The following is a 26,646-nucleotide window of genomic DNA, read 5'->3' as shown; positions in this document are numbered from 1 at the left end:
GCTTAGTATACTTTGGTTCCTTTTTTATTTAATAAATAAAGTTGATTTTGTGTCTTTACAAATACAAAAATTTACAATCAACAAAGACTTCAAATGCTCATTTCCTGTGAGAAGAGTGGAGAGTGTAGAAGAGATGGCATCGATCTGCCAGCATAATACTAAGCTAAGCTAATGTTTGCCCATCCCCAAAAGCAATAAGACCGATCCGAGGAGCGTGTATCCCAGATAACTGCTCGAAGATCCCGCCGCTGAGGTCGAACTCTCCGGTGCGATGGCATCCAGGGAATGATCGGCAATGATTACTTTCGTGTTGACCACGGAACCGGAGGGCAGAACCTTGCAGATGTAAGTGCCGGCCACCTGGGAACTCGCCTTCAGAATGGTCAGGTCGTAGTTGGCGTCCAGTTTAAAGTTGGGCTGCACCAAGCTCTTGCCATTGGAGATGACATTCTGACCGAAATACCACAGAACCACGACATCTGTGGCTTGCACTGTAAACATATAAAACTTTTTAGGGGACTTATTCGGATAGAATAGCGAATATACTCACGATTGCTGCCCACATCGCACTTGAGCACCACATCCTCGCCTCGGATTCCCATCACCGTCAGGGTTCTGTTGACCTTTTCGCTGTTAACTGGATTGGTGGACTTCGTCTGCGGACTGGGCGCACTCTGGTCAACTCCTTCGTAATCAAACTCTTCATCGTTCTGCATTTGGTCTTCTTCGGCTGTGGATTGCGGGTAGGAGAGCACTGAAATGGAGAAAAATTCAGGTTATTATGGCACTTGGAAGTAAGTAGATTTTAGATAAATAATCTAATATATTTTAGGGAAATTGCATTAAAAACAAAATTCACGGTTTCTGATAATAAGCGAACGGATAAAAAGCTGAAACTTTTTTAACTTTTATTTCTTAACAATTTGACTACTTCAATAAAAGCTATATTTTCAACCTCAGAAGAAAGAAAGTCTAAAAGTTTTGCAATTAACAAAGTCAGAAATATTTAATAGGTACAATTTTTAATCAATTTTAAAGAATATATATATGATATAATATTATTAGACTTGGCGTTCTTTAAATTGGACTATCAAAATGTATGAAAAACAAAAAAAAAGAAAATGTGGCATATTTTGAAATTTGTTTTAAGTTGTCTGCAATATAATGGTCTTTTATACTGTTTTAGACTGTTTTATATGGTGGCTATAGAAGATCGGCTGTAATAATAGACCATTGGATTGTTTATAACGGATGCCCGCGGGAGGTCACATCAGCCACCACATTTAGTCGGTGGGTTAATTAAGGGAAATTAAATGGAAATCGAAACCAACGCATTCTGCTGCTGCTGTTTTTGTTGTTTTAGCAGTGTGCATTAGCCCATCATAACGGCATGTGTTTGTGTTTGTGTTTGTATTTATCATTTTCGCAGCTCAAATTCATCAGGGGGTTCTGAAAAGCGGGGGCTGCTGAGGGGACAGCTGCACCGATGATGGGTTAAATTAAAGGCTGGCAATTCGCATTCACGGTTTTCCTTTCGTTTTGTCGTTCCCCTACATAATTACCAACATACGCACAGTGGCGTGCGAGGGGCGCTTAAGTATTTAAGATACAGACAGATAAGTAATGTATTATTTTTCTATAAATTAAACGCTTTATAAATTAACTTTAGTTTAAGCGTACGTTTCATATATAGTTCAAAATGTGATAAAAAAAAATATATTTGACTTAAAAATTCAATTAAATACAATTAAACATAAAACATTTAATTACTTTAATCAGACCAAGTGCTATAAATATGAGCCCCTGATATCATCATCCCCCCCTGATGAAATCCTGTGTGCGCCACTGCATGTGCATGTGTACAAACACATTTGGTGGAAAACATTTTTGGTAAAATGGGGTCACATGAAAAACGAAAATTAAAATGAGCTAGTGGAAAGAGAAAACAACAGTGCCTAACCCAACACTCCCCCTCGCAATCGCATTGCCCTCTCTTTTCCGCCCCTCCCCCCTTTTTGGGCGATCGACGCACCCACATGTGACGTGCTGACGGAAAGCCAAAAACAACGACAACAACGACAACAACGACAACGGCTAGGAGAACGGCAGCATATCGAGCCACTTTTTGTTTTTCGGTGGTGTCGCCGATGGACACACCGAATTGAAAGCATTTCACAACATTGTCCATTTTCCATAGTGCCAACTGCAACACGCACACACCAACAAATAAAAATGCACTGAGAAAAATTCCTAGGAATGAATTTGTTAACTGACAATTGAATTCCAAAAGTGGCCAACAATATTTAATGGAAAATTGCACAAAACCTCCTTTCAGAATGGATCATGTGTTTTTTAATTTAAATAATGAATTATGCACACAAAACATCATCAAAACACCGTAATTATTTTAATTAGTGAACAGCTTAATGTAAAATCCACACATTATAAAAAATTATGTAACATAATATATAGAAAATTAAATAATAATGAATAAATTGAAATGGAAATTTATGTAACTTGATAAAAAACTTTTCCGGTATTAATTAATTGATGACACAATATTTGATGGAAAATATTTATAAATTTTATCGTTAAGATAAAATAGAGTTATTTTTTTAAATCATCATATCGTACAAATGTTTTACCCTGATGCCTTTTCCTCTTTTGTTTTTGTGTAAATAGTAATTGACACACCCTCGAAAAAAAAAAGGAACAGTCCGCTGGTCCGCTGATTGTGAAAAGTTTAAATTTACATTTTGTCCATTCGCTTTGGTCGCTTGTGTCTATTGGTGTTATGGCCAGTTTTTCATCGTTTGCCCAGCGATGCGTGCTAAAAATTTGGAAAACAAACAAGAATTCTCAATGGGTGTTCAACTAAACTTCGAATGCCTGCCAAAAACCGAATGCAATGAATTCGAGGCGATCTTTTTCCCTCTGTTTCATGAATTCCTCGTAACCTGCTCCTGCTGCCCCACTCCTGTGTTCCACAAAAAATGCACATTCACTCACGCATTCGCTCTGTGTCGTAAACTTAAGCCATAAAAGAAATTTATTCTCGTATTTACATTGAACGAAAAAGACACTGAAGCCATCTGAATTTATGTTGGACGCTTTCCGCCCCAAAAAAAACAGCCATTCAACCGGGAAGATAAGCGTCGAATAACGAACAATTGCAATGAAAGTTTATTTGCAGATTTTTTTCGAAGTTGATCTGAATCGAATTGTTATTTGGCTTCCGATAAACATAAACTGATAAGGAAGTCGTGTTAATGTTTTTTTTTTTTTGGAAATGGAAAGCAAAAGATTGTGTATTCTTTGAGTAACATTTTTTATGCTGAAGAAATTCTTGAAACCCCATGGGAAATAGTCCCAATGGAATCAATAGATAGTATTAATCTGTCTTTAAACAAAAAAGAAAACAAAAATATTTTGGCAGTTATTTGTTCCTTTTGAATTTATCGAAAAATTGTGTTTTCAAGGTTTTAAAATAAGTAACTTAAACCTTTAAGGGCAGCATTATGATTCCATTCCGCCTTCTAACCTTTATTTGGAGTTCCCATCTCCCCGAAATGATCTTAACCCGGGATTATGTTCATTTTCATGTTTTCCTATCTCCAGAGATAAAAGTTTCCCTAACTTTGGTTATCCCTCGCTTCCCGCCCGTTTTAATTGCTACTCAGAATTAGACCGACAACAATTTATCATAACCATGATTCCAAATATAAAAGGCAGGGAAAATGCATTTCAGCTAATAACCCAGAGCCGCGGGCCAAAGTTAAGTCAGCATTAGTGCCAGTCACTCCCCCTCCTTAAAAACTCTCCCCCTCTGGCCGGGAATCATTCAAGTGCAGCACTTTTGCTGTTGGTTTTACTACCTGTGATAAGGCCCCGAGGAAATTAAGAGCCAGTCGCGGAGGGAGCGAGCTCTCTGATCTTTGATCTCCTTTCCCGGTGTTCTCAGGTTTGTCCAGCCGGGTCTGTCCAAGTCCCTCCCCTCAATTCATTGTGCACTCAGCACAATTTGGTATCGGTTTCTTACCTAGAATCTTTTATTAGTAAATTTTAATACGAAGGAATTATCCCTTAGCTATTTTAATTTCTTGCAACTAATTCTGGCGAGTTTTAATGTAGCTTAGTAATATTGTGAATTATTTAAACATTTATATTTTGAAAACTGTGACTGCAGAAGAAGTTCCTAAAATGATGGAAGTAACTCAAAAGATTTATAATTCATTTTATGGCTTATGCTTTTTCAATTCGTTTATTAATAATATATTTTTTGAATTTATGTAATTCAAGTATGTGTCACCCAATAGATTAAAATCCAAGTAGCAATTTTTTAGTTTCTAAGACCATTTTTTTTGGATCAGTCCTTAAAAAATAAGTACGGTAAAATTAATTAAATTTATCAAACAAAATGTTATTTAAACAAAAAATCTATTACCAAGGAATGAAAACTAACTTATTTAAAATATTTTATTTTTAACTCTTTAAAAACGTTTAGACATTTTTCGAAGTGCAGTACGTGACTGACCAGACCCAGAAAGCAATAGGGAAAGACCTGGCCAAGGGACGGAGCTGCGTTATATGAGCCGAAAATGGTTTAGCCCTGTTCCTGGGCATTGTGTGTGTGTGTGTGGCAGAGTGGCAGATAGAGACATGATGCGAGGCGGATAATGATAATGGCAGTCGGGTTCTGTGAAAGCGATCAGGTTACGGCCACGAACCTAAAGGAGAGAGCCTCATAAAGCGACTACCTACGCACCGGGCACTTCGAAATTCCAAATTGGCCAGGAGCCGCATTATTCCCGAGGGGTGGGAGTATGGAAGTATGGGAGTATGGGACTATGGGACACAGATGCAGGAGCAGATGTGTAGAAGTGCAGCATTGACAGATGCCGAAAATAGCAAATTATTCGCAAGCGTGTGCCGGGCCAGAGAAAAGGGATTGTGGCTGGTCTAGTCTAAAATCCATTTGGCAGATTCCAAACTAATCGAGTACTTAAATGTTTTCTTTTCAAATGCTTAAAAAATATGCAAATATATGTACGCATGCTTCAATCATTTCGGCCTCCATTATCCAAATCGATTTATTTCAATTTCCATTTGTTTGATCCCCCAGATGAGCAGCCATAGCAATGGCATCAAGTGGCCGCAATAAATTTCGATTTTCTATGATCCAAACATCTAGATGCTCTGGAGGCACTTTCTTTATATGCATTTCCAAATAGAGAACATTGATTTCACTTAAACGATTTTACACAGCGCCCCCGATCATCGAACCCAAGTTTCTTTTCCCCCCCTCGAAGTACCGAGAAAAGCAATGTTTCCTAGTGGGTGCACGTGTCTGTGGCAAGTGCCTCGGATTTGGGTTCGATTTTTTTTTCGAAATTGTGCGGGCGCACTGCCAACAGAGGTTAGATGGCTATATAGAATATAGTCGAGGCGCGACTTCGGCTACGCCTAGCGCATACTAAATCGCTCTGGGGCAGGGCTCGTGTTTTCCAGTGCCATCCGAGTGGCTTCTAATTAATATGCGGCACTCCTTTCTTGTTCTTCCCTATATTCCCGTATTCCCCTCTATTTGGGTTCATTTCGATTTGGGTTATTTATTGCCATTTGGCTGGAGACAGCCATTTGGGCTTGGAGCCGCATTCAAAGCTTCAATTAAAATTTTAGCACGCGCAGAGTCGATTTTTTAAAATTCGTCACACCATAACTGAAGAATGTCGTTAGGTGCTTCTAACTACTTTTTGGCGGTGAAGAACAAAACCCACAAAAGAATATGTTTAATAAAGTGAAGACAATCTTAACATTTATAATTTGTAAGGCATGAATATTTTTTAAAATGTTGAGAACATTTTTGTACAAAAATTAAAGAGTCTTTTAGGATTCCAGTATGTTAAAGATAGTAAATGCGTGTTAAAGAAACTACTTAACTAAATACTAGATAAAATCGTCAAGTACAGTAAAATATTATACATTTAATAACCATTGGACTTTAAACACAATTCACAGTTATTTTTGCAAATTTGAAGACCCTTTTATAAATATTAAACCAAGAGATTAACTGTCGCCTACTTTGTTTGGGAGCATTTAAGATAAAAATTCAAAAGATTTATTCGGAATCCAGAAATTTCAGAGCTTCTATCCAAAATAGCTTACATAGCTAGTTCGGTTTCCCTCCAAGTACTTATACTCCCTGTATTATTGCCATCCACTTCTTCAGTATGGCTCGTAAATTCTGGAAAAATATTTCTACCAAGCCGCAGCATCTGTGGCTTTTCGGTTTTTCGCTTTTGACTTTGACTTCTGCAGTTGGGTTCTCCATTATCGTGCCGATCATCAGCGCTCTGTGTGTGCATTTGTCGGGGGTTATGCAGTTATGTACAAGTCTATATAATCGTGCCCCACTTGAGTGGTGCTGCATAAGCCCGACCCCACTCCACCTCAATTCCAGCGAGAAACCCGCACTCCGCGGACGACAACTCATTCGGCGTCAGGCAATTCGCCAGCAACGTTAAGTAAATTGATTCTTTAATTGTCGAGAATTGGTTACCAGTTGGTTTAACTCGCTTTTGCTCATGCATGCCGTACACCCCCGTCCACAAAGCCCCCATCTTGTGCAGTAAATGTGGCTATGGATGTGGCTATGGATGTGGCTATGGATGTGGCTATGGATGTGACTATGGATGTGGATGTGGATATCGATGTGAATGCAAGCAAAGGCGCAGAGTCGAGAATCGAGAATGAAAACGAGAATCGGGCATTGAGCATCGAGCATCGAGAATGAATACATGAATACCAGGCCATGGTGAACAGACAGCATCGGGTGAGTCAGCGGATCCAAAATAAATAGCCCCGGGCCTCCGTTGAGCAGGAATTTCTGCACAGACAAGGGCAGGGCCCTCACACCGGGCCACAGCCACGACCACTCCCACTTTCCCAGCCCCCGCGACTCCCTCACATTTCGAGCAAAACAAAATCTTTTTTTATGCTTCGCGCTTCTCGAAGCATTCGCGGTCATTTGATGCCTTCTTTTTTGTTTTTTCCCCGCCCAGGCATTTCAATTCCCACCAAGCAGGCTACACAAAATGCCATGAAATTCAATCCACAAAGCGACGAAAAAATGAAAAAGAACGCAGAGTTCTGCACAAGAAAAAACTTTACCCGAGTTTAGGAACCTCCACGAATTCTTGAGCAAAATAATATTTTGAAAAAGCGCTGAGTAGGCACATTTCTAAGGCAATTATTACAAATTCAGAAAACATGACACTTTCCAGGAGTTGTTTACATGTCTTGTGTAATTATAATTTGAATTGAAAAACTGGAATAACCCAAAAATCCAACAAATATATAATAAACATTCTGTAAAGTGAATAACTGACTTTACTTTAATTTGTCATTTCAAGACTTCTGAGACTTAAAATAGAATTCTAAATTTAAACATTAAATTGCTTACTTTTTGCAATGTTTCTCTTTTATCCCATTGATTGCCTTTTTTCTCTCAGTGATTTCAACGATCATCGGTTAGACTTGTTGTTAACCCATGTCAAGCCCCGTCGGACAACTATGGAATATTAAGTAAATATGGTAAATATGGACTGAGCAAACATAAATTCCTGGCGAAACATGTCAGCAGATCAGTCGGCGATCGCCGGAGAGGAAATGGCTTTCCTTGGCGCATACCTACATACATATGTATGTACATACATGCATACGATTTCGCAATCCAATCAATCTGATCATAATCGCATTGTCTATGGATTGGGGTAAGCAAACAACAGGAAAAAGGGTTCCAGGTGATCCAAACGGGGTGATCTCTGATCACACCACGACCAATAATGTTCTCACGCTTCTTCGACACGCTTCTTTAGGGAAATCGCTCCTACCTAGAATTGCGGTGAGTCGAGGGGCTAATTAATACAGGACCCCGGATCCGAATCCGATACCCCGATCACCCAACCTAACCCTCCTGCTGCTTGGGCCATCCTATTGATCATCGGATTGTTTTTGCTCATTTCCTGGGCCCCGGACAATGGCTGAAGTCTGGAATAATTAACAGCCGTAACCGATTCGGAATCACAAATGGCAAATCGCAAACAGCAAATGGCAATAGCAAATAGCACCGATCCCCTCTTCAGACACTTCCTACCGATCCAGTGAATGAGCGGGGAAAACTCGATTGCATTCAGGCGGCCGCCATTCATCGATCGTGATAAATAACTGAATTAATGTGACTGCCTTTGGACAATAAATTATTAAGCTTACTGTTCAACTCACTGTAAAATGTGCTAAAATTACGCAAGTAATAAAAACATTTGCGATGCACTATCTATAAAGAAAATCATTTGAATAATGCGGAACTCTCGCACATTTGCAAAATGTCAGCAGATGAAAGATCAGCGATGAATCATTGCGATAAGTCTGAATGGTTTAATGTGAATCCTCATCATATTTTTTTTATATCTGACTAGATGATGAACGAAAAAACAAGACATTTTTTCAAAAAAAAGATCACCAAAATTAGTCATTAATTTCAAAATTATTAGGAAAGATAAAACAGTCGAAAATCAACAAATCAAACTTTCCTTGCTCGAAATTTCTACATCTTGCACAAAACTACTAAACTATTTTATTAAATTTTTGTCTCTGTAAGTCAAATTTAACTCACACCATTATTTATGCTTCCGTTAGCCAAATTTTGCCATAAAAAGATTTTTTCGCAGGCCGTTAATAAAGAATTTATAAATTAATTTACGGTTATATGAATCAATAAGTCTTATTGACTTGTCAAGAATTCTTTTGCTAAATTGTACAATCGGTTTGTTAATACCAAAACGAAACGTTTGCAGAATTCATGCTCAGAATAATTATTACAAGTATTTTTTATTGCAAATTGTAATGTCAGTTTTAAATTTTGTCAATTGGATTCTTTAAAACTTAATAGTTAAGAGGCATTTGAAATTGAATTCTTTGCTGAGTTGTACAATATGTTTACTAATATCGAAACGACAAATTCTCAGAATTCCTTGCAATGTAATTTTTTGAAAAATTGTTTGAATTTTCAAATTTTGTAAACGGTTTGTTTTCAACAATTATTGTTGGAGGCATTGGAAACAAAATATTTGCACAATTTTGAAATTATGTACATCGAAATGTAAATACTTTGGAGGCCAAATCGTACGGCTATATTCAAAATTTCGTTCGGTGCATGATGATCGCTGGGACAAATGTAGGTCAGAATGTGACTGAAACATTCCGGCAACGGCATTATCATCTCAACCCGCTCACGCCCAACAATCACATCGATTTATAGTAAATTCCTGCACTTCAAATCCCAGTCCGAATCTGATGGATGCATTGCGATTAGTTGGAAGACGAGGCCTGGATTTTGGGGTCGCCCTTCCGTCTTTCGATTAGATTGTGGGACGGCGGCACCTCCGATTGCATCAGGTTAACCCCAGAGGCACTTACCCGCGGAGCTGCCCACGATCAGTAGGAGTCCGGCAATTAGTAGAGCTCGTCTGGACATCATTTTGATATTTCTTATAGAAGGTACGGCGGAGTGCACTCGCCGCCGATCGGTGCTCAAATAGATTTGTATCCAATGGGTTGCGATTTCGGTTTTTGTTCGATCGGAGATCTGTGTCACTCGGGCCAATTGTTTTGTGGTGATCTTTTTGGTTTTGGTTTTTTTTTTTTTTTTTTTAAATTATTGCCGCGTAATTATGTTGACGTTTAAGCGTTCCAGTTTCCGGCTAGCACAGTCAGCACTTTCCTTTATTTATTTTTTCTTTTGATTCTTCAACTCGCTCACACACAAGACAAATGGTTTTTGGCTCTGATATATTTCAGATTTTTCTTTTTGTACTTTAAATTTTCAAAATTCCGTTAACCGTCCGTTCGGATCAACAGAAAAACGAGAAATGGGCAGCGGTTTTTGGTTGTTTGGCATGTCGGCTTGTCTGGTTGCCTCCACCACCTTCGAAAGAGATAGCCAAAGAGAGTGTGGCTGGCCTGAAGAGAGGGCGTTAAGAGAGCGTAGATTATGTGGCGCGAAATAATTTTATTTAAAAACATGCTTTTCGAAGGGGTTGTATTTATAGAAGAAAGCATTTCCTGGCCATAAATATGAATTAACGGATGTGGACCGTTGAAAGTGTGGATTGTGCATAAAAAGCTAAAAAAAATATATGTATATGTTGAACCCTTTGAACAAGCCCCAATTAAGTTAAAATGAAGTAGCGAAATACAACTTCATTATGCCACATGCTCGGGCTAAATTCCATTAATTGCTGAAACAGCACATGTCTTTCTCTCACCCTTTCTCAAGTTGCAGTCCAAGATTCGCGGAAATTTATTTGCATCCCCCGGAGACAATTCGCTTGATGCAATTGCGGCATTTTCTCAGGCCGCCAATAAAGTCTGAATCGGCCTGGGAAGTCGTGATTTCCTTGATTTCCAAGGCGCACTGGTAATAGTACCATAGTATCCCCATGTTCCCGGAGTTTCTCCATTACTCTTTCTGCTTTTCTGCCTTTTTGCCTGCGTCTGACGTGATGACGCCTACATCGGCTGAGATACAGATACTTGGATACTCGGATACTCGGATACTTGGATACTGGGATACTTGGCGCAACAGATGCAGATACGATTTATGAGTGCGACAGCGACCGCATTAAATGTAGATACATGCAACATTTGCACTGTACAAACAAACAAACAAACAATTAAAATTAATCTACGAGCATAAAACAAAGTGCATTGCATTATGGATCTTGCACAGATAGATCTCTTTGAGTCTGTGTGTGCGATGCACTGGGCGACAACAAGGTAAGGATCTTGATCTATTACAGATAAAGCATAATTTTCATAACTAATTTGGATTGAATTTGAAAGTTAATTTTATACTTTATCAATTGTCCCTTTTATTTTAGAAAACCAATGCTATTTAAATATTGATTGCTTTATTTAATAAGCACGATTTTAATAGGATTTCATTATTGGCTTTTGACATGTCGCATTAGTCAGCACGTTTTGCTAAAAATGAAATTTAGCAGACTTTATAAGCCTCGAAAAAATTAATCCAACCTATTATTGCACTGGTTCAAAATTGCAAGCAAACTGTTTGGGTGATAAAGTCAAGCTCACAAAGTATTTTTTATTACCTGCTTTGATTTTCAACTAATTTCAGTGTCTTATAATTCTAAGAATGTTTTGTGTTCAGTGTGAGCGCTGCAATGTTTGCGTTGTCGTCTTTTTTGGGTGCCAAGCTTGTAAACATCCGCAAATTTAGAACAATTCCTAGGGGCTTCAGATTTGGATTCTGTGCGGTGAAAAAAGGGAATGGGAATAAAAAGGGGATGATTGAATGGGCGTGGATATTAATCAAATATTTATATTTACACACACCAGTGTGTTGGCACTGGAATGCATTCGTAGAATTTCCGAGAATTCGTTTCTTTTGAAAACAAATTAATCAAACAACAAGGGCGACAACAACAAAGTTAAAAGCCAGCAGAAGACTGGAAGAATAGAATGCTGACAGCATGAAAATGTGAGACTTCTAATGCAATCGCTTGGGAAATTGAAATGTTCCAAGAGCCGCGCAGACTCCCTGATCCATAAGCTTAAGAGAAGGTTGTGAGAGTTTCCACTCTCTTAGGCAGTTGGCAACGCGGAAAATCGTTGTGGGTGGGAGTGGGATAGGTAGATTGCACCAACTGCAAGGGAATGCTGGAAAGTGGAATTGACCTAGGCTCTCTCTTTCGCCTTCGGTCCTGTCCTGCCTAGTTGCAAATTGGAATTTCATAGTTCAGCTATTGCGACGCATTTCAGGATTTCCAATTGGGCACTCCTGCGACTGTGCAACATGAGTCATCTGCTCTCCGCCGCGCCTTCGGGCATTTAGTTATTCGGATATTATGCTCACTCTCTTCCTCCTTTTCGTCCATTCTAGAGCACAAGCAAGTACAGCGGAGCTTCCATAACTGGCACATCGGTTTTCGAAAAATTAAACCAAACCAAAAAATATTTGGCGTTCCAAAACCTCTTTTAAGATGTTCAAAATTGGGTCGTTCCATTCTTTATTCCAGGGTGGTGAGTATTAAAAAGCCTAAAGAATTTCCTTTCATTTATTTTATATATCGTTTAAAACTTGAAATTTTTTATAACAAATTTTAACTATCTAATACAAACTAGAGTTATTAAGTAATTAACTTTTAATTAAACTATTCTTTATTTATCATTCTTACAATGTTATTTAACAATATTGGTAAACTTATGGTTTGCTTATTTTATATCTTAAATTACATAAAATTAGTCTTAGATATTCTTTTTGGAAAATTGTTTTTTCAAGTTGTCAATACAATTGTTGGGTTGTTTTTTTTTAATCAACAATCAAGAATATCAAATATCTTTTTCAAACATTTCATATTTTGCTAACTTAAAACCTTTGATGTAGTTTATTTAAATATTTGAATACATAGGTTCAATACATATTTTTTGATTTTGAATAGCACAAAAAATGAAACAACAGTGCCGGAGTCAAACACTTACTGTTTACTTTCAACCCACTTTTATATCATATTAGCTCAGTTTTAAGCATGTGCTGTAAGAGCATAAGGTTTCGTTAAGATGTACCACTGTACCTGGAATCCCTCCGTCGGCATTCGCAATCGCACTACATATTTCCCACTGACAGTCCTCGACGAACAACAGAATCGAAAACGACAGCCCACGCAAAGGGGCAGCAAACACACACAAAAAGCCTTAGCGACAAAAACAAAGTTCAGTGTCTCGGTCGCCGTTTATCCTCGAAGTTGGCAAAAAGCGAACGGGTTCTGCAACCGCTGAAATACAGAAACACCGAAAGGCGAAAAGGATTTCAAGGAGTGGAGATTGGCACACCATACCTTACTCCCCTTTTAATCATAAACAAGCGATCGAAATGAGGCATCTCTGGCTGCTGCTCCTTATCGCCTGTGGATCTGTCCAGTTTCCAGGTAAAAATCGGTTGCATCTCTCACATCTTTTGCCGCATGTTTTGAGATCCATTAAAACAGACAAATTAATTTTCGACTCAATTTGTAATCTTTATGTGCAGTGGATTTTTTTTAGGAAACATATGCGGGTTCCATGTAAGAAATAGAGGCCCCTCAATGGCTTAATTTTCTCAAGGCGCACAAAGAAATACTTATAAATTTCTTGTTTGCTTGCTGTTTCGTTTAACCCACTCATGAACGCTAATTTGCATAATCTAGAGATTATAATCCTGGGGAAAATGTCTGCGGCACTTGTGTTGGTGTATGAGTTGCAGGCGCTCAAATAATCGATGGATTACATTGCACTTACCCCCGTTTTTTTCCGCTGACCCAAAAAGCAGAATCTTCACATAGCGGGGAACGCCAGCTCATTTAAATTATTCACAACTCTCTCCTTAAATAATTGCAAGGAAAAGAATTTCAATGCATCATTGCGGTTAACAATAATATATTCAACTATTAAGTATCCGTTAAAGAATATGATTCAGCGAAAAAAATAGGAATAAATTATTGAATATTAATATTCCCGAAATTCCCAAACATTAAATGATTCATAGATATCGTTTCAATAGGTATATACAAAAAAAGAAAGAATAAAAATTAGTCATATTAATTTATAAAAAACATAAGAAATTTCATACACTCGTAATACACACATATCATTGTATACTAGCTAAATGGTTAGGTATTCAGCAGAGGTTGCATTTTCGCCATCCCCACATGGAACCGGCTCCAAACTCCATAAAACACTTGTCTGCCACCAAAAACTATCAAAGCAAAAGTGCTTCATAGGGTCGCCACGTTTATGGCAAAGTTTTCCTTAAACGCTCACTGGGAGTTATTAAAGGGGGCGGGTATGAAGTGGGCAAATTGGGGAAGGGCCAGGGGGAGGGGCCGGTTGGTGGAAGAACGTGTGTCATTCATTGAATTGACGACAATTTGGGAACCACTTGTAAGCAGGGCATGTCTTGAAGATGAAGATGGTACACAGCGCGAAAACATGGAATCATCAGCTATAATTGCTTTTGTATAAAATATTTTTATCAGGTTTATCGATCATAAAATATCTTATTTATTTTATGATCTTTGATCTTATTAATTTCTCTCAAATTTCGTCAAAATCTGATTTACTTAAAGTGTAAGTAAGCTAATTTGTTAACGATAAAACAACATTTTTCAGACCGGAAATATGTTTCAGGAGTAAGCATCCTTAAAATAACCGTGGTCTGTAAGAAACAACATTATTTAATATTATTGATGAGTAAATAGTAAAATGCATTTTTCTGTGCGTGTACGAGCGTTGTGTAGTGCTTCCAAATAGAGAAATTAGTGGAACAGTAAATGAAAAGGGTGGCTGGGGTATGGGGAGAAATGAGCACATTGTTAAAAATATCAACATGATTAAAGTGGCTCTTGAATAATTAAGCAACTGGGAGTGGGTCTGTGGAGCTGTGGTAGATGAGCTGTCAAAGGGAACAGAATACGCGAGGTAATTGTCGTATCATGCGTGCGTTCCAGGGTTATTTGTGCGGCTTATCGATATTAATTATAATACGGAGAGGACAACAGAAGCGTGGGATTGAATGGGTCTGTCATATGAATGGACAGTTTCCCTTAAACGACTGTGCCTTAACTTTCTACAAACACTTAAGGCGCTTGACCCTGAAAAGTTTATAAAAGTTTCGGGCAGTAAAACATACAAATTTAATTTTAGGTTGGTCTTGACCTTTTATAATAATATATATATTTTTTAAATTTATAATATGGTTTGAAAGTTCGTTTTTTTTTTTATTTTGAAGTAAATATGGTTAATGTAATAAAAAATAGTTTTGACACTTGTTATATTTATCTGAATATTTATATTAAACTATTATAGTTGTTTATTTTCTGGTTAAAGAGTGAGAGCCCAAAAATACATTTAAAGCTTTAGATATGATAAATTCAGGGGGCGTATTCATGATGAGCAATATTTATGAAAACAAAAATAAAAATTTTATTTTGATTAAATTTAAGTTTTCAAATGGGATGCGAAAAGTTTCCAAGTTCTTACTTATCTTTTGGGTACGCCCCTATATCTTGACTTTTCTGCAATTTTAATGACCGCTTTAATATTGGTACACTCTTTTGTGGCATACTTTTGGGCTATGAAACTCCCCTGGGTTCACACTGAGCTACAAGTAATAAATTAAACATGATCCGTATTGTTTTTATGATTCAGAACGATAAAATCATCCCCATTTCCCGATGACCCCATTCGTATTTTCACGAAAAACACAAGGTGGTAACTACGCCAAGGCTAAGAAAGGTGTCCCGACATATCTGCCGATGTCTTTTCATTTTTCCTAACGAGAGTGTAAACAAAACTAATAACTTTGGCACACACACACACACACACACACCTACACCCGCCTCACATAAACCCACGAATATCTGGTAAATTGGCAATTTTCGCAGCCATTAAGCAATGCGCTAAACGTGCAAATGACGCAACCAAAGTGATGTACATATATCCTTGAGCCAAATCCAGATACATATATGTATATATTCGCTGAAATATCGAGTGTGTGCCTTGCATATGCTGAGTACTCCCGAAAAGAATTTCATTCCGTGACCTGACCTCCAGCAGGAGTTGTAACCATCATATCACTCCAGAATGGGCGTTGACACGCTCCCTGGGAAAATATAAAAAAGGGGCTTGGCTTGGCGGCATAATCCGTATTCCGTTAATGGTTTTATGTTGCCTTCCGCCGTCTTTGGGGCTTAGGCTGGCTTCGAAACTATAGCCAAACACGGAAATCTGGCCCAGTACCTTCTCGAGTGCTTTTCAATGCATACACGGCAACAAAATTGATATGATATGCTAATCGTTTTCATGGTTACTCACAAAATTGTCATTTTAAAAAATAATTAAAATCAAACTTTAATTAAACAATTTTAAGATGACAGTTTTTTGGTTTAAAGCAACAGAACAGAACCAATTTAACTCCCTTGGTTTATTTATTTTGTACAAAATACGAAAACAAAGCTTTTGTTGGGGGCATTGAAACATTCTCGTTTTGCTAATTTTTGTTGTCCTACATTTTTACTCACCTTGCAAACAGAAGCTCGATTGATATATCAAAAAAGAATATATCAATTAGATCAAATATTTTAATAGAGCCCCTTACTATACGTAGCACTACCAGTATAAAAAAATAAAAGAAGAACAATTAAAAAGAAATATAAGAAAAATAAAAAACAAAAAAAATTTTTTGTTAAATTTATATTGAGTTTTTTTTTTAGCTGTGCAGCATTAGGTGCGTGTGTGTGGAGCCAAAACTAATTAAAATCTATTCCAGGTGTGCTGACCTTGCCGGAGGCACTCCCAGCCAAATCTTCAACAACCGCTGGAGGCGGCAATGGGGGAGGAGCTGGAGGAGGAGCCACTGCCACATCAGCTGGAGACACCGACTACAGTGAGTACGATGAGGAGGAGCAGCAGCGGGCTCCAGGAAATCTGGCCAAAACCACGGCAGGTCCCAAAATCCCCGATCCCTACTTCGAGCAGACAGACGTTAACTTCTATGTGCCGATAAACACGACCAGTGTGAAGCTGGACTGCCCTGTGAAGAACTACAACGGTAGGTTTGACAAATAACACAATTATTAAAAAAAATGGCTTAAAAACGAAGTCCAAAATTGCCCACAAATCGGATCTTTTTTTTTTTGTTAATTTAATATGTATTGTTCTGAGTAGGTTTTCTAGGTTTTTAAACCAAATTTAACTTATTTGGTAAAAGAGTGTACTTATTAAGTTGTTGTCTGCATTTAGGATTTTTGACTCTATTAACATAAGGTATTTTTTTGGTAAAAGTTAATAATTTATTATACTACAAAAGTTTTCTAAATGATATAAATATGAACATGTCTCAGAACATTTTTTTTTTGCTGAAAATTTGCAAACAAAATATTGATTTTTGTCGTTTATTAAAGCACAACATCACGTGATTCTCTGGTACAAGGAAAAAGTGCTCGTCTCCAGCGGTCGAAACATATTCAACAAGATCTACAGTCTGGACAGCCATTTCGCCCTGACCGTGCCCCTGGCGTCCAATGCCACGGAGGAGCGGTACGAGTGCAGCGTACTCCCCAATGCGCGACGCCAGGTGACCATTCGCTTTGGACCGGAGCCAAGCACCCCGGCTCCGGCTTCAGTTCCGGCCTCGGCGGATACCTCCTCGACCGGCAAGGATGCGGCGCCTCACGGACGGGACATTAGCCTCTGGCTGCTCAGCCTGCTCTTGGCCGCTCTCCAACTGGCAGTGTCCTTCCGTTTCTGAAGCGGGCCAAGTTCAAGAGCGCTCTAAAAATCTGCACCACCGGCATTACGTTTGGAGATGCGCACCGCAACAGATGAGCTTGACATTGGAATGTGTCCCCGGGGTCACAGACGATTGCGATCCGAGGCAATCGATGGCTTGGCAAATTTAGTTAGGTGTTGCTTTGTTACTGTATTATATAGGAAATCGAACTTTTGGGGGAAGCGAACTTCCTCAAGCTATAGATTGTTTGAATTACACTTCCAATTCTGCTTCCCTTACTTCCAATATCGATGTTTTTTGGACTCCTTTGAAATATTATATTATTGTTTGTAAACCAGAAAATTGAATTTAGAAACGCTGTCTATAGTATCGAATTAGCCTAGTGTGATTGCTTTAGTCTTGCGCTTAATGAGTCGAGAGATTAGAACATAGTTGATTTTAACTTAGCGGAACAAAATGCGATACCAAGTGGCTTAACGAATCATTGTGAAGGATACTATATATACATAATATATATAAAAACAGATTATGAAACCATAAGAACGATGTATGCAATTTTGTCGGATGTAAAACTGAAATAAACTAGAGCTGCTATAGACCCAGCTGAATCCATTCAACGAAATCCACCCCTATATGATGGCCGACAGGATTTTTGGTAGTGGGAGGGGGTAAAACACACGCGCGACAAGGACAACAAAGCGCTGAGGTCCTTACAATGCAGCTGCATTTCGGTGGAGGAGGAATTCCGCAATGTGCGCAGGGCCTGGCGGCCATATGGTGGCTCCTAAGGGTGGTGCTAACGGTGGTGGTGGTGGCACAAGCCTCAAGCGAGAACTTTAGTTTCCGGCTCAGTCTTCAACTGCAAAGCGGCCGGGACACACAGCTAGTCAGCGGAATAAATCAGCGCCTTTACGAACAGCAAAGGTAAGTTCCGTCGATTAGTTTTATTGAAGAAAATCACAGTAAGTTCCCCATCCTTCAGATGATACCGCAAAACGAGAATCCCGCTATCATCCTGGATGATACTTACGTTGAGGAACACCAGTTCTCTGATCATTGTGGCCAGAGTCTTTGTGGCCAGGCACAAACTGCTTTTGAGGTCTACCAAAGAATCCTGCATCGATTACAAAATCATCCACACGAGAACCCCACAAAAGCTAGTGAAAGCGATCTGATGAAGCAAATTTGGCTTGCCAGCTTTACGGGAAGGCCAATACAATATAATTGTTAGTTCGAGAAGCCCACCAATTGCAATAACTTTGTTACATATATAAAAATAAATTAAAATCCTAGAAAACCGTATCCAAAATACCCAAAAGTGGATCTTTAATATTTACAATCCCTACAAGTAAATAACAAAAGAAGATTTTCATTTTTAAACCTTTATTTATTTGTCCTTAATTTAAACTCAATATCACTAAAATGTTAAACTACTTACCCATCGGTTGATGTAAATCAAAATTGTGTTAGGAAAAAATGTGAAATATTTTAGTTATGCAGCAACTTTTATTGTTTATTCAATTTTCTTTTTTTTTTGTTTATAAATTCATAATGGTTTATTAACTTATTTTCAAGCGCCTTTTGATATCTTGATACCCAAAATGGATTGTGATCTGCACTTATTTTCTTTTTATAGAACAATGAGATTTTTCATTCCGTTTTTATTAATTCACTAATTTATTTGAATGTACTGCTAGTGACATATGTGTCTAAATACGTATGCATATATTGATTGTAAAGGGGAGGATCGGGTAATTCAATCGGTTCGATTATAGTTGGATCTGTTGGAACAGTATTTATTAAATTTATTGATTGCGTTTTATTTTATTACACATATTGAGAATCAGAAAATTTCGAACTCAGGAAATCATTTATTTAACATAATAGTATATATTGGGCTTATGTGATCTGTTGACATGGTTCAGAAGTCTCGCCTAGGCCTGAAGACTTTGTCCTGCACGCCAACAGTTCGAACATGTAGGTTTATGCGATTTTAAATTAAGATTAATATTATGTTCTTGGGAATTGATAGCGCAAGTGCGCGTTTTTATAAATATTATTTGTTAATAGCATCATTTTAAATGCTGCTTTCTTCTTGTTAGACCAAGAACAATTTCAATTTTAAGTATATTCATTGTGTACCCATTATGGGTTTTATAACATAAACATCGTCCTTAGTTATCATTTATAGCGGTGTGTGGCGCAGCTCGGTACTATTATTTATATTTTTTGAGTATGGTATACGGATTGGGCTTATAGGACTTGATGGGCGGTTCGCGCATACGTTTCATGTCAGTCGGATATGGACGTTTATATGCCGCTGCGTTTGTTGGTATTATTGATGGACGTGCTATAAAATTGGTTCATTATTATTTTTAGTAAGTTACGTTGCGTGTATCAATCATTACTATATAAAAAAGTTGTTTGTTATTTTAAATAAATCATTACAAAGTATTACATACTTTTGCATTAATAAGTTCTTGTTCATTTATTGGTATTGGTAATGATACTCTACAAGCTTGCCCAAGGAATCCCAACCAAAGTGCAACCCACAAGACTTGGGGAGTGCGTGGAAGGTAAGAGTCGATTTTATATAATAGACCCCGGCTCTACGAATCTACGGCTGAAAGAATTAGAAAGGCATGCAAGGGCTCCACTTACGTTTGCTGTACTCATAGCCCGTGGGTGCACGCTTGGGGGGCATACGGTGCTCATACTCGTAGGCCACCTCCTCCGCCTCATCGACTCTATAAGGAATAACAATGTTAGTTGGCATATCAACGCACGTTGGCTAGGGTTCAAGGCACTAATCAGACGCGGGGACGCTTTGGTCCTTTGTTCCTGGTGGGGTCATTAAATGATACAAAATTATACTTTACAAGTAACTTACTCGGGCGGATTTTCCGCAGCGCGCTTGATCAGATTTATGTATTTGGGGGCCCCGTTGCTGCTGCCTCCAAGCTTCTTGTCGAAGACAGATCTGTAATTTACATTTTAACTTAGATACCTGTTCCCTATCTGAAGCCTCTGTATACCATCTACTCTACTTTTAGAAAAGTCTTTGTTTCTAGATTAAATTATTAGCCGAGTATTTAATAAACAGTTTATTTAGTTTTCAACTTTGCCTTTTTTAATAATGTCTATACTCAAATTTGAGTTATATTAATGAATAACAATTCCAGGTGCATTTAGGACCAGGATAAGTAAGGCACTTCGGTATACAGAGGTTAATTAGAATGTCCTCTTACCTGTAGGCCTCCAGGTTGGGCCCATGTATGCTCTTGGCCAACTCGGGATCCATTTTGATCAGCTCGCGCATCTGGTCGTGTGAAACCTCGTCGTTCTTGTCTGGAATTAGATACTTACGGATCTCGGCCAAGGCGTAGGCTATACGGGCGTAGCACTCCGCCGGCGTGGCCACCGTGCTGACCTCCAGGAAGAGGTCCTTCTGCAGATGGGCATACCTCGGATCGCCCGAGCTGCGCAGCTGCTCCTCTTTATTTCGATCCCGGATCGAACTGCGTCCCTTGATGGCTATCTTACATTGGGTCTCCTCTTGAAGACGACGCAGTGAATTGCCCTTGGGTCCCAGAATCTTGCCAGTGAAGTTGAACTGTGAGGAGGTGTTAGGGATTAACACTTGGGACTTGGGAGCACCCATATATTGACCCACCTTCGGATACTGCTTGACGGGCACGAACACCTTTTGGGTTATCTTCATCGGCTTCTGTTTGTACACATCTGCGTAGAACTCCTTGCCGGGAATGCGACCAGTGCAGTAGACTCGGTCCACAGCTGCAAAGTGCGGATTGTTACATTATTGTGCACTTTTATGCTGCCAAATGGATTTTACCCTCGTCGATCAGCAGCGCGCATAGTGGGAACTCTGCGGACAAACGCTGGCGCTCCTCGTCCAAGTCGGCCAGAAACTTTTGGGCCACCTCATTCAGACGCGGCTGATGGTCATGAGTTGCGGGCTTCTCAGTAAATTCGCTTGGAGGTTCCATTTTTATCATTCAAATATTAAAGGAACTTTTCTCAACCGAAACACACACAGTCTGAAAAACTGTATCTATAACAGTGCTCAAAATGGCCGCAGGGCTGTCAAACGTTTCGAATTTCAGGGCTGTCGAGCTTTTCAGACCGATACTTATTTAGTGACAATATGATAAAGCCAAAATATATAAAATATAAATAATATTTAAAGCTTGTAAACCAGCTTATTCAAACAATATAAAAAAAAATGTCAATAAAATTTAATATATATTATTTTTATATTAGCGCAAACTTTAAAATTATTAAGAACTAGCTATTTGGAACATTTTAAGTTTTCGTCTGTTTTTCAATTTATTTGAATAGCCGAACAAAAATAAAGAATCTATAAATGCAATGCTGGAGCGCTGGAGCCCTCGCAGTTTGTTCTTAGGAAAACTGGGAAAACTAGCTATAAAAAAGCTAAGACCGCCAGGATTTCAGAGTTGCCAGCCTTTCACTATCGATATTTTTGGCGGTTAATGTGTTGCTCATCCCTAAAATTGTAGCTCGTATTATTTTTTTGTGATAAACAATGGCCAGCGAAGACTTATTTGCGCACGAATTCTCGGAAGAACACGATCTCGAACTGGAACAGGCCATGGAGACGGAGGCAGACGAACCAGGGGAAACCGAGGAACCCCCCGAAGTTGTAGACGAAACACCAGACAGTCCTCCAGAGGAAACGACCACAGAACCCCATGCAGACAAGCCGGGTAAATAATAAACACCCAAAAAATAGTATAATGCCTCAATAGTTGATCTATCAGTAACAGTAACGAATGGCCACAAACCTTCTGTCGATCACGAGGCCAAGATGACACAACTTCCCTTGGCCAGGATACGGAACATAATGAAACTGGATCCAGATTTGCAAGTGGCCACAAATGAAGCTGTGTTTACGGTGGCCAAAGCCGTGGAATTGTTCATCGCCTCACTGTCCCGCGAATCTTATACGTATACCGCTCAGTCCAAGAAGAAAACCATTCAAAAGAGGGACGTGGAAATGGCCATATCAGCTGTGGACAGCCTGATGTTCCTAGATGGTGCCATGAACTTTTGAACTCTCTGTTGGGAAACGCCAAAGATATAACCCAAGCAATGTCTAACTAATGAAACAGGATTCGTCGATTATTATTTTCTTTATTTTTGGGATATTTTTGCGGCAAACACATTTAGTTCTAATCGGCCTATTGGTTAAATGTTAAAAATAATATTTAAGTTATAAAACAATTGTTGATTCGCAAGAACAAACAAAATAAAGAGAAATCATAATCATAAACGACAACGTTGAACGTTTCACAATACTCGTTTCTCGTGGGAATTTATAACGAAGCCGGCATTAGGTTAATTTTTGTACTGCTGCTATTTGTTGTTAATTCGTCTGACCGCAAAAAATACTTACTTTGTCGTTGGGCATATATCTGGGGTTTATTTGCTGCTTTTATTGCTGGTTTTATCTCCATAATCTTATGAAACAATATTTCCAAAGCTTAGTCTAACATTACGGATTGATTAATTAATTGTTTTGGGGATTTTTGTTTGTGTTTTGTTCTCTTTTTTTTTGTATTCGCTTTAACTAGCTTTCATTGGTTTTAAGTTTTTGTTTTATTTTAACAATGTTTTCGAGGATAAAATTTGTTGCATTGATGATTTCATTTTTAACACAATTCAAATATTGGACAACAATTGCAATAAAAAGTTACGTTTTTCATTTGATTTTTGTTTAGATAGTATATTTAATAGGTGTGCATAGTTGGATTGTTGACTTTAAACATTTTTGATAATTTGTTTGGAATATATTTTATACTTTGCTTAACTTTGTTTAGTTGTGGTTGTAGTTGTTGTTGTTGGGGTTGTTGTTGTTGTTGGTTTCTTGGGATTTTGGTAAATCGATGGGTTAACGTATTTTGGGATATGGAGCCGAGCGATAACGCACGCTTTCACGAGATCGGGATCCAGTTTCGTAGTGAGCAGATGAATGTGATCCCGAGCCCGAGGTTGTTGGTCGATATGACGATGATGAACGACCATTGCTTGGTTTTGCTATTTTGGAAAGAATTTTATTTGTTGTTTAGATTTTAAATTGTTTTTGTCTCTGTGGTGCTGTTTTTTGGTTTTGTTTTTTGTTTGCTTAACATATATACATTGTAAAAAAAGAAAAATAAGTTGTTTAACCGGTTTTGAATGCACTACACCCTACGAAAAGTTCTTCTATTGATTGAAATGCATTTTCCACGTTAAAAAAAAATGTTTTTCACAAACCTTCCAGTTTGGAATTTATTTAAAAACATGTTTTACGAATATTTATTGCGTTTTGTGGCATGAAGTTTTATGAATTTGTTTTCAAAGTGTGAATTTAAGTAATTTGGTTGTTTAGTCGATATTGTTTTATTTGTTGCTCTCGCTTCTTGTGAGTATGTTAGTAGTCGTCCAATTAATGAAGATGATTAAATTGTCGCTGTACGCTTTAGTTGAGCTCGCCTCTGTTCAGGCATAGTGCATTTAAAATCTTGTTAAAATGGGATGGGTTGCCGTTTATCATAATTTTGGTACGCGGTTTGGTGACGATTTCTGTATTTTGCGTTTTCAATTTTCGTCGCTTAGTTTGGATATTTTTTGTTTTGCGTTCGAGTTTTTTCTTTGATTTGCGCGTTTTGAGTTTAAACGATTACATTGCTATTTGTCGCTTTCTTTTTCTTTTTCTTCTTTTTTTTTTCTTTTTTCATTTTGTTTATTTTTACATGCCTGCTGAGGGAAGAGATTAATAGGTCTAGATCGCTAGATATCTTACCTGGATAGGCCGCCGCGTAGGAAGAAGAGGACGAGTGGGGGTGATACTCACGCCGGTAGTCGCGCTCGTAGGAGCTGCTGTCATACTGGGCGTGGTGGGTCGAGTGCTTGGATGTCTGGGGCGGCGGTGTGGCATAGCGATCGTATTCCCCGTGGTGGTCGTAAAGCTCATGGTCCCTGGATCTACTGCAAATAGTACAGCATTAAAAGAAAGGTCCTGAACCTTTACATAGTATTGCAGAGAAATGATAGTCTATTGCCTGGGAACCTATTTTATTACTTAATAAAAATCTGCCTATTTTAGTTCGTCTCTAAAAATCCAGCACTGCCAAATGGTTCTAGTCGATAAGCCATCCGATTATGTATGATTTAAGAAAATAAAATCATTCAATCTTATTTGTACTGAACAAACCAATGAGAGCTAAACGATTTAATAAACTGATATAAAACACACTTTCTATAAATATTTAATGACTTTTGAAGCTGTTTGCTTATAACGTTAAGGTCGGATGATTCCAATGAATTTTGTATGGTAATCCTCTCGATATTATCTCATTAATGGGGCTTGATCAAAATGAGAGGCTAGTTGGATTCAGCTGGTGATCCTGACCATGAATATAAAGTCTAATAGCGTTTGGATCTGCCCCCTCTGTAACGGCCTCTAAATGGATTATTAACTTGATTTAACTTATCCAACCTGTGTGTCTTGACAATGCCATAGTTGGGATCGTCCATCACGTATCGTGCCTTCTCCAGAATCGAGTAAACTTTGGGCTTGGAGGAAGCAGGAGGTGGAGTGCTGTGACGAGACGAAATCCTCAGTATCCGATTTAAAACAAGAACAAAGAGCATAAGAGCTTACCGAGAACTGTAGGCTCCATGATCGCCGTACGACTTGGAATAGTGATGAGATTTCTTGTACATGCGCTCCTTGCCGTCCATCTCGCGCAGTTGCTCCAGCCGAATGTCGTCGTTGGCATCGGGTATCATGAATTTCCGGATCTCGCCCAGCGCGTAGCTGATCCTGTGATAGGCCTCCGCCGGAGGGGCCACCGTGGATATCTCCACGTGCAGATCCCTGCTAAGATGGGCGTACTTTGGGTTACCGGAGCTGCGCAGCTCCTCCTCCTTTCCATGGTCGCGCATCGAGTTACGTCCCATCACAACCATCTTGCACATGGTCTCCTCCTGCAGCTGGCGCAGCGTGTTGCCCTTAGGGCCAAGGATCTTGCCAACAAAATTGAACTTGGGATACTCCTTGATCGGGAATAGCACCTTTTGGGCCACGCGGATCGGCTTTTCGCTGTACACGTTGGCATATATCTCGGGCTTGGGTATGCGGCCGCTGACTAAGATCTTCTCCACCTCTGCGGGGTCGTGAAAAATCGATTAGCTCCGCTTAAGTAGGTCTTACGTGTCCCAGGTTCAAACTTACCGTCGTCGAGCAGCCGCTTGGTGATGATGTGCTTCTTTTCGAGCGTCTTCTTCTCCAGCAAGCACTCCTGCAGGTAGGCGTTCGTCTTCTCGTTCAACTGGGGTGTGTCTCGGAGCGCGGCGTGGCTGGTGGTGTGTCCGCCGCCGTCCGCCTCCGGAGTCTCCGGAGCACCGGTCGCCGCTGGCTCCTCGTCGCGTCGCTTCCGCTTATAGTCGGCGGCGTCCTCGTTGTAGTCCCTGTCGTAGTCGCGCGGCATTCCGGCTTAGGCAATTTCTGGCCTGGTGGAAGTGTAAGTTCAATGAATACCACTAGGTGGAAAAAATTCTACTCCTGCAGAATTTGTTGGCTGAAAAAATATGTATGTGGTAGCACGGTTTCGATAGCACCGCGGTTTGGTAGTGATGGGAGACGGGCTATCGATTACATTCGATAGACAAATACTTAATCGAGCTGCGGTTGTAGCTAAAAATGTATGTATTATAGCCTGATTCCATTGCCGCATTAGTGGACTTTTTAAATGTGCCTGATTCCATTGCCGCATTAGCATTTATTTAATGCTACTCCGACATGTGAGTGGCACGAACAGCTGATCTGGGCTTGTTTACTTTTGAATTTTGCCAAATCCAAAAGAAATTATTTAAAATTAATGAACTTGAGTGAATTTACTAAACTCTGTAATGCTCAGCAGGACATCCATATTGCGACCGAGCCATTTGCCAACTTGGACGACAATGAAGAGAAGCTGATTGCGTTGTTATGACGGGTTTGCAATGGAGACCACCACAGTTTCTAAAAGGGCAAGGATCCCTGTATATGTGGGAGTTATTCTATGCCAGAGATTCAGCAGTAATTCATTGTGGTACTGCGAGCAGAATTTGCAGCGTGCGCTCTAGGTTTCAGTCATTTTTATACAAAATAGATTTTATATTCAAAAGACATCAAAAATTGCGCCAACCTTGCTTATAGAAAACAGCTGTTTTAGTGGTGGCACGAACAAAATATCGTTAAACATCGGTATTTTCCGGTATTTATTCTAAAA

At 39.0% G+C, this 26,646-nt stretch overlaps 6 protein-coding genes across 10 annotated transcripts; 3 read left to right on the top strand and 3 right to left on the bottom strand.

Annotated features, from left to right (window-relative positions):
• Positions 1 to 2: 2 nt before the first annotated feature.
• Positions 3 to 9,940, bottom strand: LOC108134632. The gene is made up of 3 exons (XM_017255019.2): positions 9,478 to 9,940; positions 551 to 754; positions 3 to 491 (listed from the first exon to the last, which is right to left on the bottom strand). Exons 1-3 carry the CDS (start codon positions 9,536 to 9,538, stop codon positions 169 to 171), a joined length of 588 nt encoding a protein of 195 aa, XP_017110508.1. The 5' UTR covers positions 9,539 to 9,940; the 3' UTR covers positions 3 to 168.
• A 2,754-nt stretch (positions 9,941 to 12,694) lies between these two features.
• On the top strand, positions 12,695 to 17,969 carry LOC108134640. Its single transcript, XM_017255029.2, has 3 exons — positions 12,695 to 13,007; positions 16,385 to 16,666; positions 17,019 to 17,969. The coding sequence occupies exons 1-3, from the start codon at positions 12,953 to 12,955 to the stop codon at positions 17,363 to 17,365; spliced, it is 684 nt and encodes a 227-aa protein (XP_017110518.1). The 5' UTR covers positions 12,695 to 12,952; the 3' UTR covers positions 17,366 to 17,969.
• Positions 17,970 to 18,182: 213 nt separating this feature from the next.
• Positions 18,183 to 18,663, top strand: LOC108134641 (ventrally expressed gene D protein). Its single transcript, XM_017255030.2, has 2 exons — positions 18,183 to 18,271; positions 18,330 to 18,663. Exon 2 carries the CDS (start codon positions 18,330 to 18,332, stop codon positions 18,576 to 18,578), a length of 249 nt encoding a protein of 82 aa, XP_017110519.1. The 5' UTR covers positions 18,183 to 18,271; the 3' UTR covers positions 18,579 to 18,663.
• A 342-nt stretch (positions 18,664 to 19,005) lies between these two features.
• LOC108134639 (KH domain-containing, RNA-binding, signal transduction-associated protein 2) lies at positions 19,006 to 21,435 on the bottom strand. Of its 2 annotated transcripts, none has more exons than XM_017255027.2 (6): positions 21,201 to 21,434; positions 21,021 to 21,142; positions 20,596 to 20,960; positions 20,238 to 20,327; positions 20,009 to 20,094; positions 19,006 to 19,697 (listed from the first exon to the last, which is right to left on the bottom strand). In XM_017255027.2, exons 1-6 carry the CDS (start codon positions 21,361 to 21,363, stop codon positions 19,564 to 19,566), a joined length of 960 nt encoding a protein of 319 aa, XP_017110516.1. In that variant the 5' UTR covers positions 21,364 to 21,434; the 3' UTR covers positions 19,006 to 19,563. The 2 variants fall into 2 exon arrangements, with proteins under 2 accessions (XP_017110516.1, XP_017110517.1); XM_017255028.2 differs by lacking the exon at positions 19,006 to 19,697 and adding an exon at positions 19,810 to 19,964 and having other exon boundaries at positions 20,020 to 20,094; positions 21,201 to 21,435.
• Positions 21,436 to 21,899: 464 nt separating this feature from the next.
• LOC108134645 (DNA polymerase epsilon subunit 4) lies at positions 21,900 to 22,661 on the top strand. 3 transcript variants are annotated; one of them, XM_041709903.1, is made up of 2 exons: positions 21,900 to 22,095; positions 22,156 to 22,661. In XM_041709903.1, exons 1-2 carry the CDS (start codon positions 21,915 to 21,917, stop codon positions 22,440 to 22,442), a joined length of 468 nt encoding a protein of 155 aa, XP_041565837.1. In that variant the 5' UTR covers positions 21,900 to 21,914; the 3' UTR covers positions 22,443 to 22,661. The 3 variants fall into 3 exon arrangements, with proteins under 3 accessions (XP_041565837.1, XP_017110527.1, XP_017110526.1); XM_017255038.2 differs by having other exon boundaries at positions 22,150 to 22,661; XM_017255037.2 differs by having other exon boundaries at positions 22,138 to 22,661.
• On the bottom strand, positions 22,507 to 25,998 carry LOC108134644 (KH domain-containing, RNA-binding, signal transduction-associated protein 2). 2 transcript variants are annotated; one of them, XM_017255036.2, is made up of 5 exons: positions 25,608 to 25,998; positions 25,035 to 25,539; positions 24,870 to 24,971; positions 24,174 to 24,355; positions 22,507 to 23,425 (listed from the first exon to the last, which is right to left on the bottom strand). In XM_017255036.2, exons 1-5 carry the CDS (start codon positions 25,861 to 25,863, stop codon positions 23,280 to 23,282), a joined length of 1,191 nt encoding a protein of 396 aa, XP_017110525.1. In that variant the 5' UTR covers positions 25,864 to 25,998; the 3' UTR covers positions 22,507 to 23,279. The 2 variants fall into 2 exon arrangements, with proteins under 2 accessions (XP_017110525.1, XP_017110524.1); XM_017255035.2 differs by having other exon boundaries at positions 24,174 to 24,358; positions 25,608 to 25,997.
• Positions 25,999 to 26,646: the final 648 nt, after the last annotated feature.

This window comes from Drosophila elegans, unplaced genomic scaffold (genome assembly GCF_018152505.1).
Source record: "Drosophila elegans isolate 14027-0461.03 unplaced genomic scaffold, ASM1815250v1 contig_520, whole genome shotgun sequence".
In the NCBI taxonomy this organism is placed as follows: Eukaryota; Metazoa; Arthropoda; class Insecta; order Diptera; family Drosophilidae; genus Drosophila; species Drosophila elegans.
The sequence above is the reverse complement of the archived record's forward strand: the minus strand, read 5'-3'. Positions and strand labels throughout refer to the sequence as shown.

What these genes read in the sequence shown, in the direction of transcription:
- LOC108134640 (XM_017255029.2), top strand. Translation starts at nt 12,953, where the DNA reads ATGAGGCATCTCTGGCTGCTGCTCCTTATCGCCTGTGGATCTGTCCAG. An exon ending in TGGATCTGTCCAGTTTCCAG is followed by an intron (nt 13,008 to 16,384) that starts GTAAAAATCGGT and finishes AATCTATTCCAG; the next exon opens with GTGTGCTGACCTTGCCGGAG. An exon ending in CCCTGTGAAGAACTACAACG is followed by an intron (nt 16,667 to 17,018) that starts GTAGGTTTGACA and finishes CGTTTATTAAAG; the next exon opens with CACAACATCACGTGATTCTC.
- LOC108134644 (XM_017255035.2), bottom strand. Translation starts at nt 25,863, where the DNA reads ATGCCGCGCGACTACGACAGGGACTACAACGAGGACGCCGCCGACTAT. An exon ending in CAAGCGGCTGCTCGACGACG is followed by an intron (nt 25,540 to 25,607) that starts GTAAGTTTGAAC and finishes ACGACCCCGCAG; the next exon opens with AGGTGGAGAAGATCTTAGTC. An exon ending in GGCATTGTCAAGACACACAG is followed by an intron (nt 24,359 to 24,869) that starts GTTGGATAAGTT and finishes TACTATTTGCAG; the next exon opens with TAGATCCAGGGACCATGAGC.
- LOC108134641 (XM_017255030.2), top strand. Translation starts at nt 18,330, where the DNA reads ATGATACCGCAAAACGAGAATCCCGCTATCATCCTGGATGATACTTAC.
- LOC108134632 (XM_017255019.2), bottom strand. Translation starts at nt 9,538, where the DNA reads ATGATGTCCAGACGAGCTCTACTAATTGCCGGACTCCTACTGATCGTG. An exon ending in GATCGTGGGCAGCTCCGCGG is followed by an intron (nt 755 to 9,477) that starts GTAAGTGCCTCT and finishes TCTCCATTTCAG; the next exon opens with TGCTCTCCTACCCGCAATCC. An exon ending in GTGCGATGTGGGCAGCAATC is followed by an intron (nt 492 to 550) that starts GTGAGTATATTC and finishes ATATGTTTACAG; the next exon opens with TGCAAGCCACAGATGTCGTG.
- LOC108134645 (XM_017255037.2), top strand. Translation starts at nt 21,915, where the DNA reads ATGGCCAGCGAAGACTTATTTGCGCACGAATTCTCGGAAGAACACGAT. An exon ending in ACCCCATGCAGACAAGCCGG is followed by an intron (nt 22,096 to 22,137) that starts GTAAATAATAAA and finishes ATGCCTCAATAG; the next exon opens with TTGATCTATCAGTAACAGTA.
- LOC108134639 (XM_017255027.2), bottom strand. Translation starts at nt 21,363, where the DNA reads ATGATAAAAATGGAACCTCCAAGCGAATTTACTGAGAAGCCCGCAACT. An exon ending in CGCGCTGCTGATCGACGAGG is followed by an intron (nt 21,143 to 21,200) that starts GTAAAATCCATT and finishes CGCACTTTGCAG; the next exon opens with CTGTGGACCGAGTCTACTGC. An exon ending in GCTGCGGAAAATCCGCCCGA is followed by an intron (nt 20,095 to 20,237) that starts GTAAGTTACTTG and finishes TATTCCTTATAG; the next exon opens with AGTCGATGAGGCGGAGGAGG.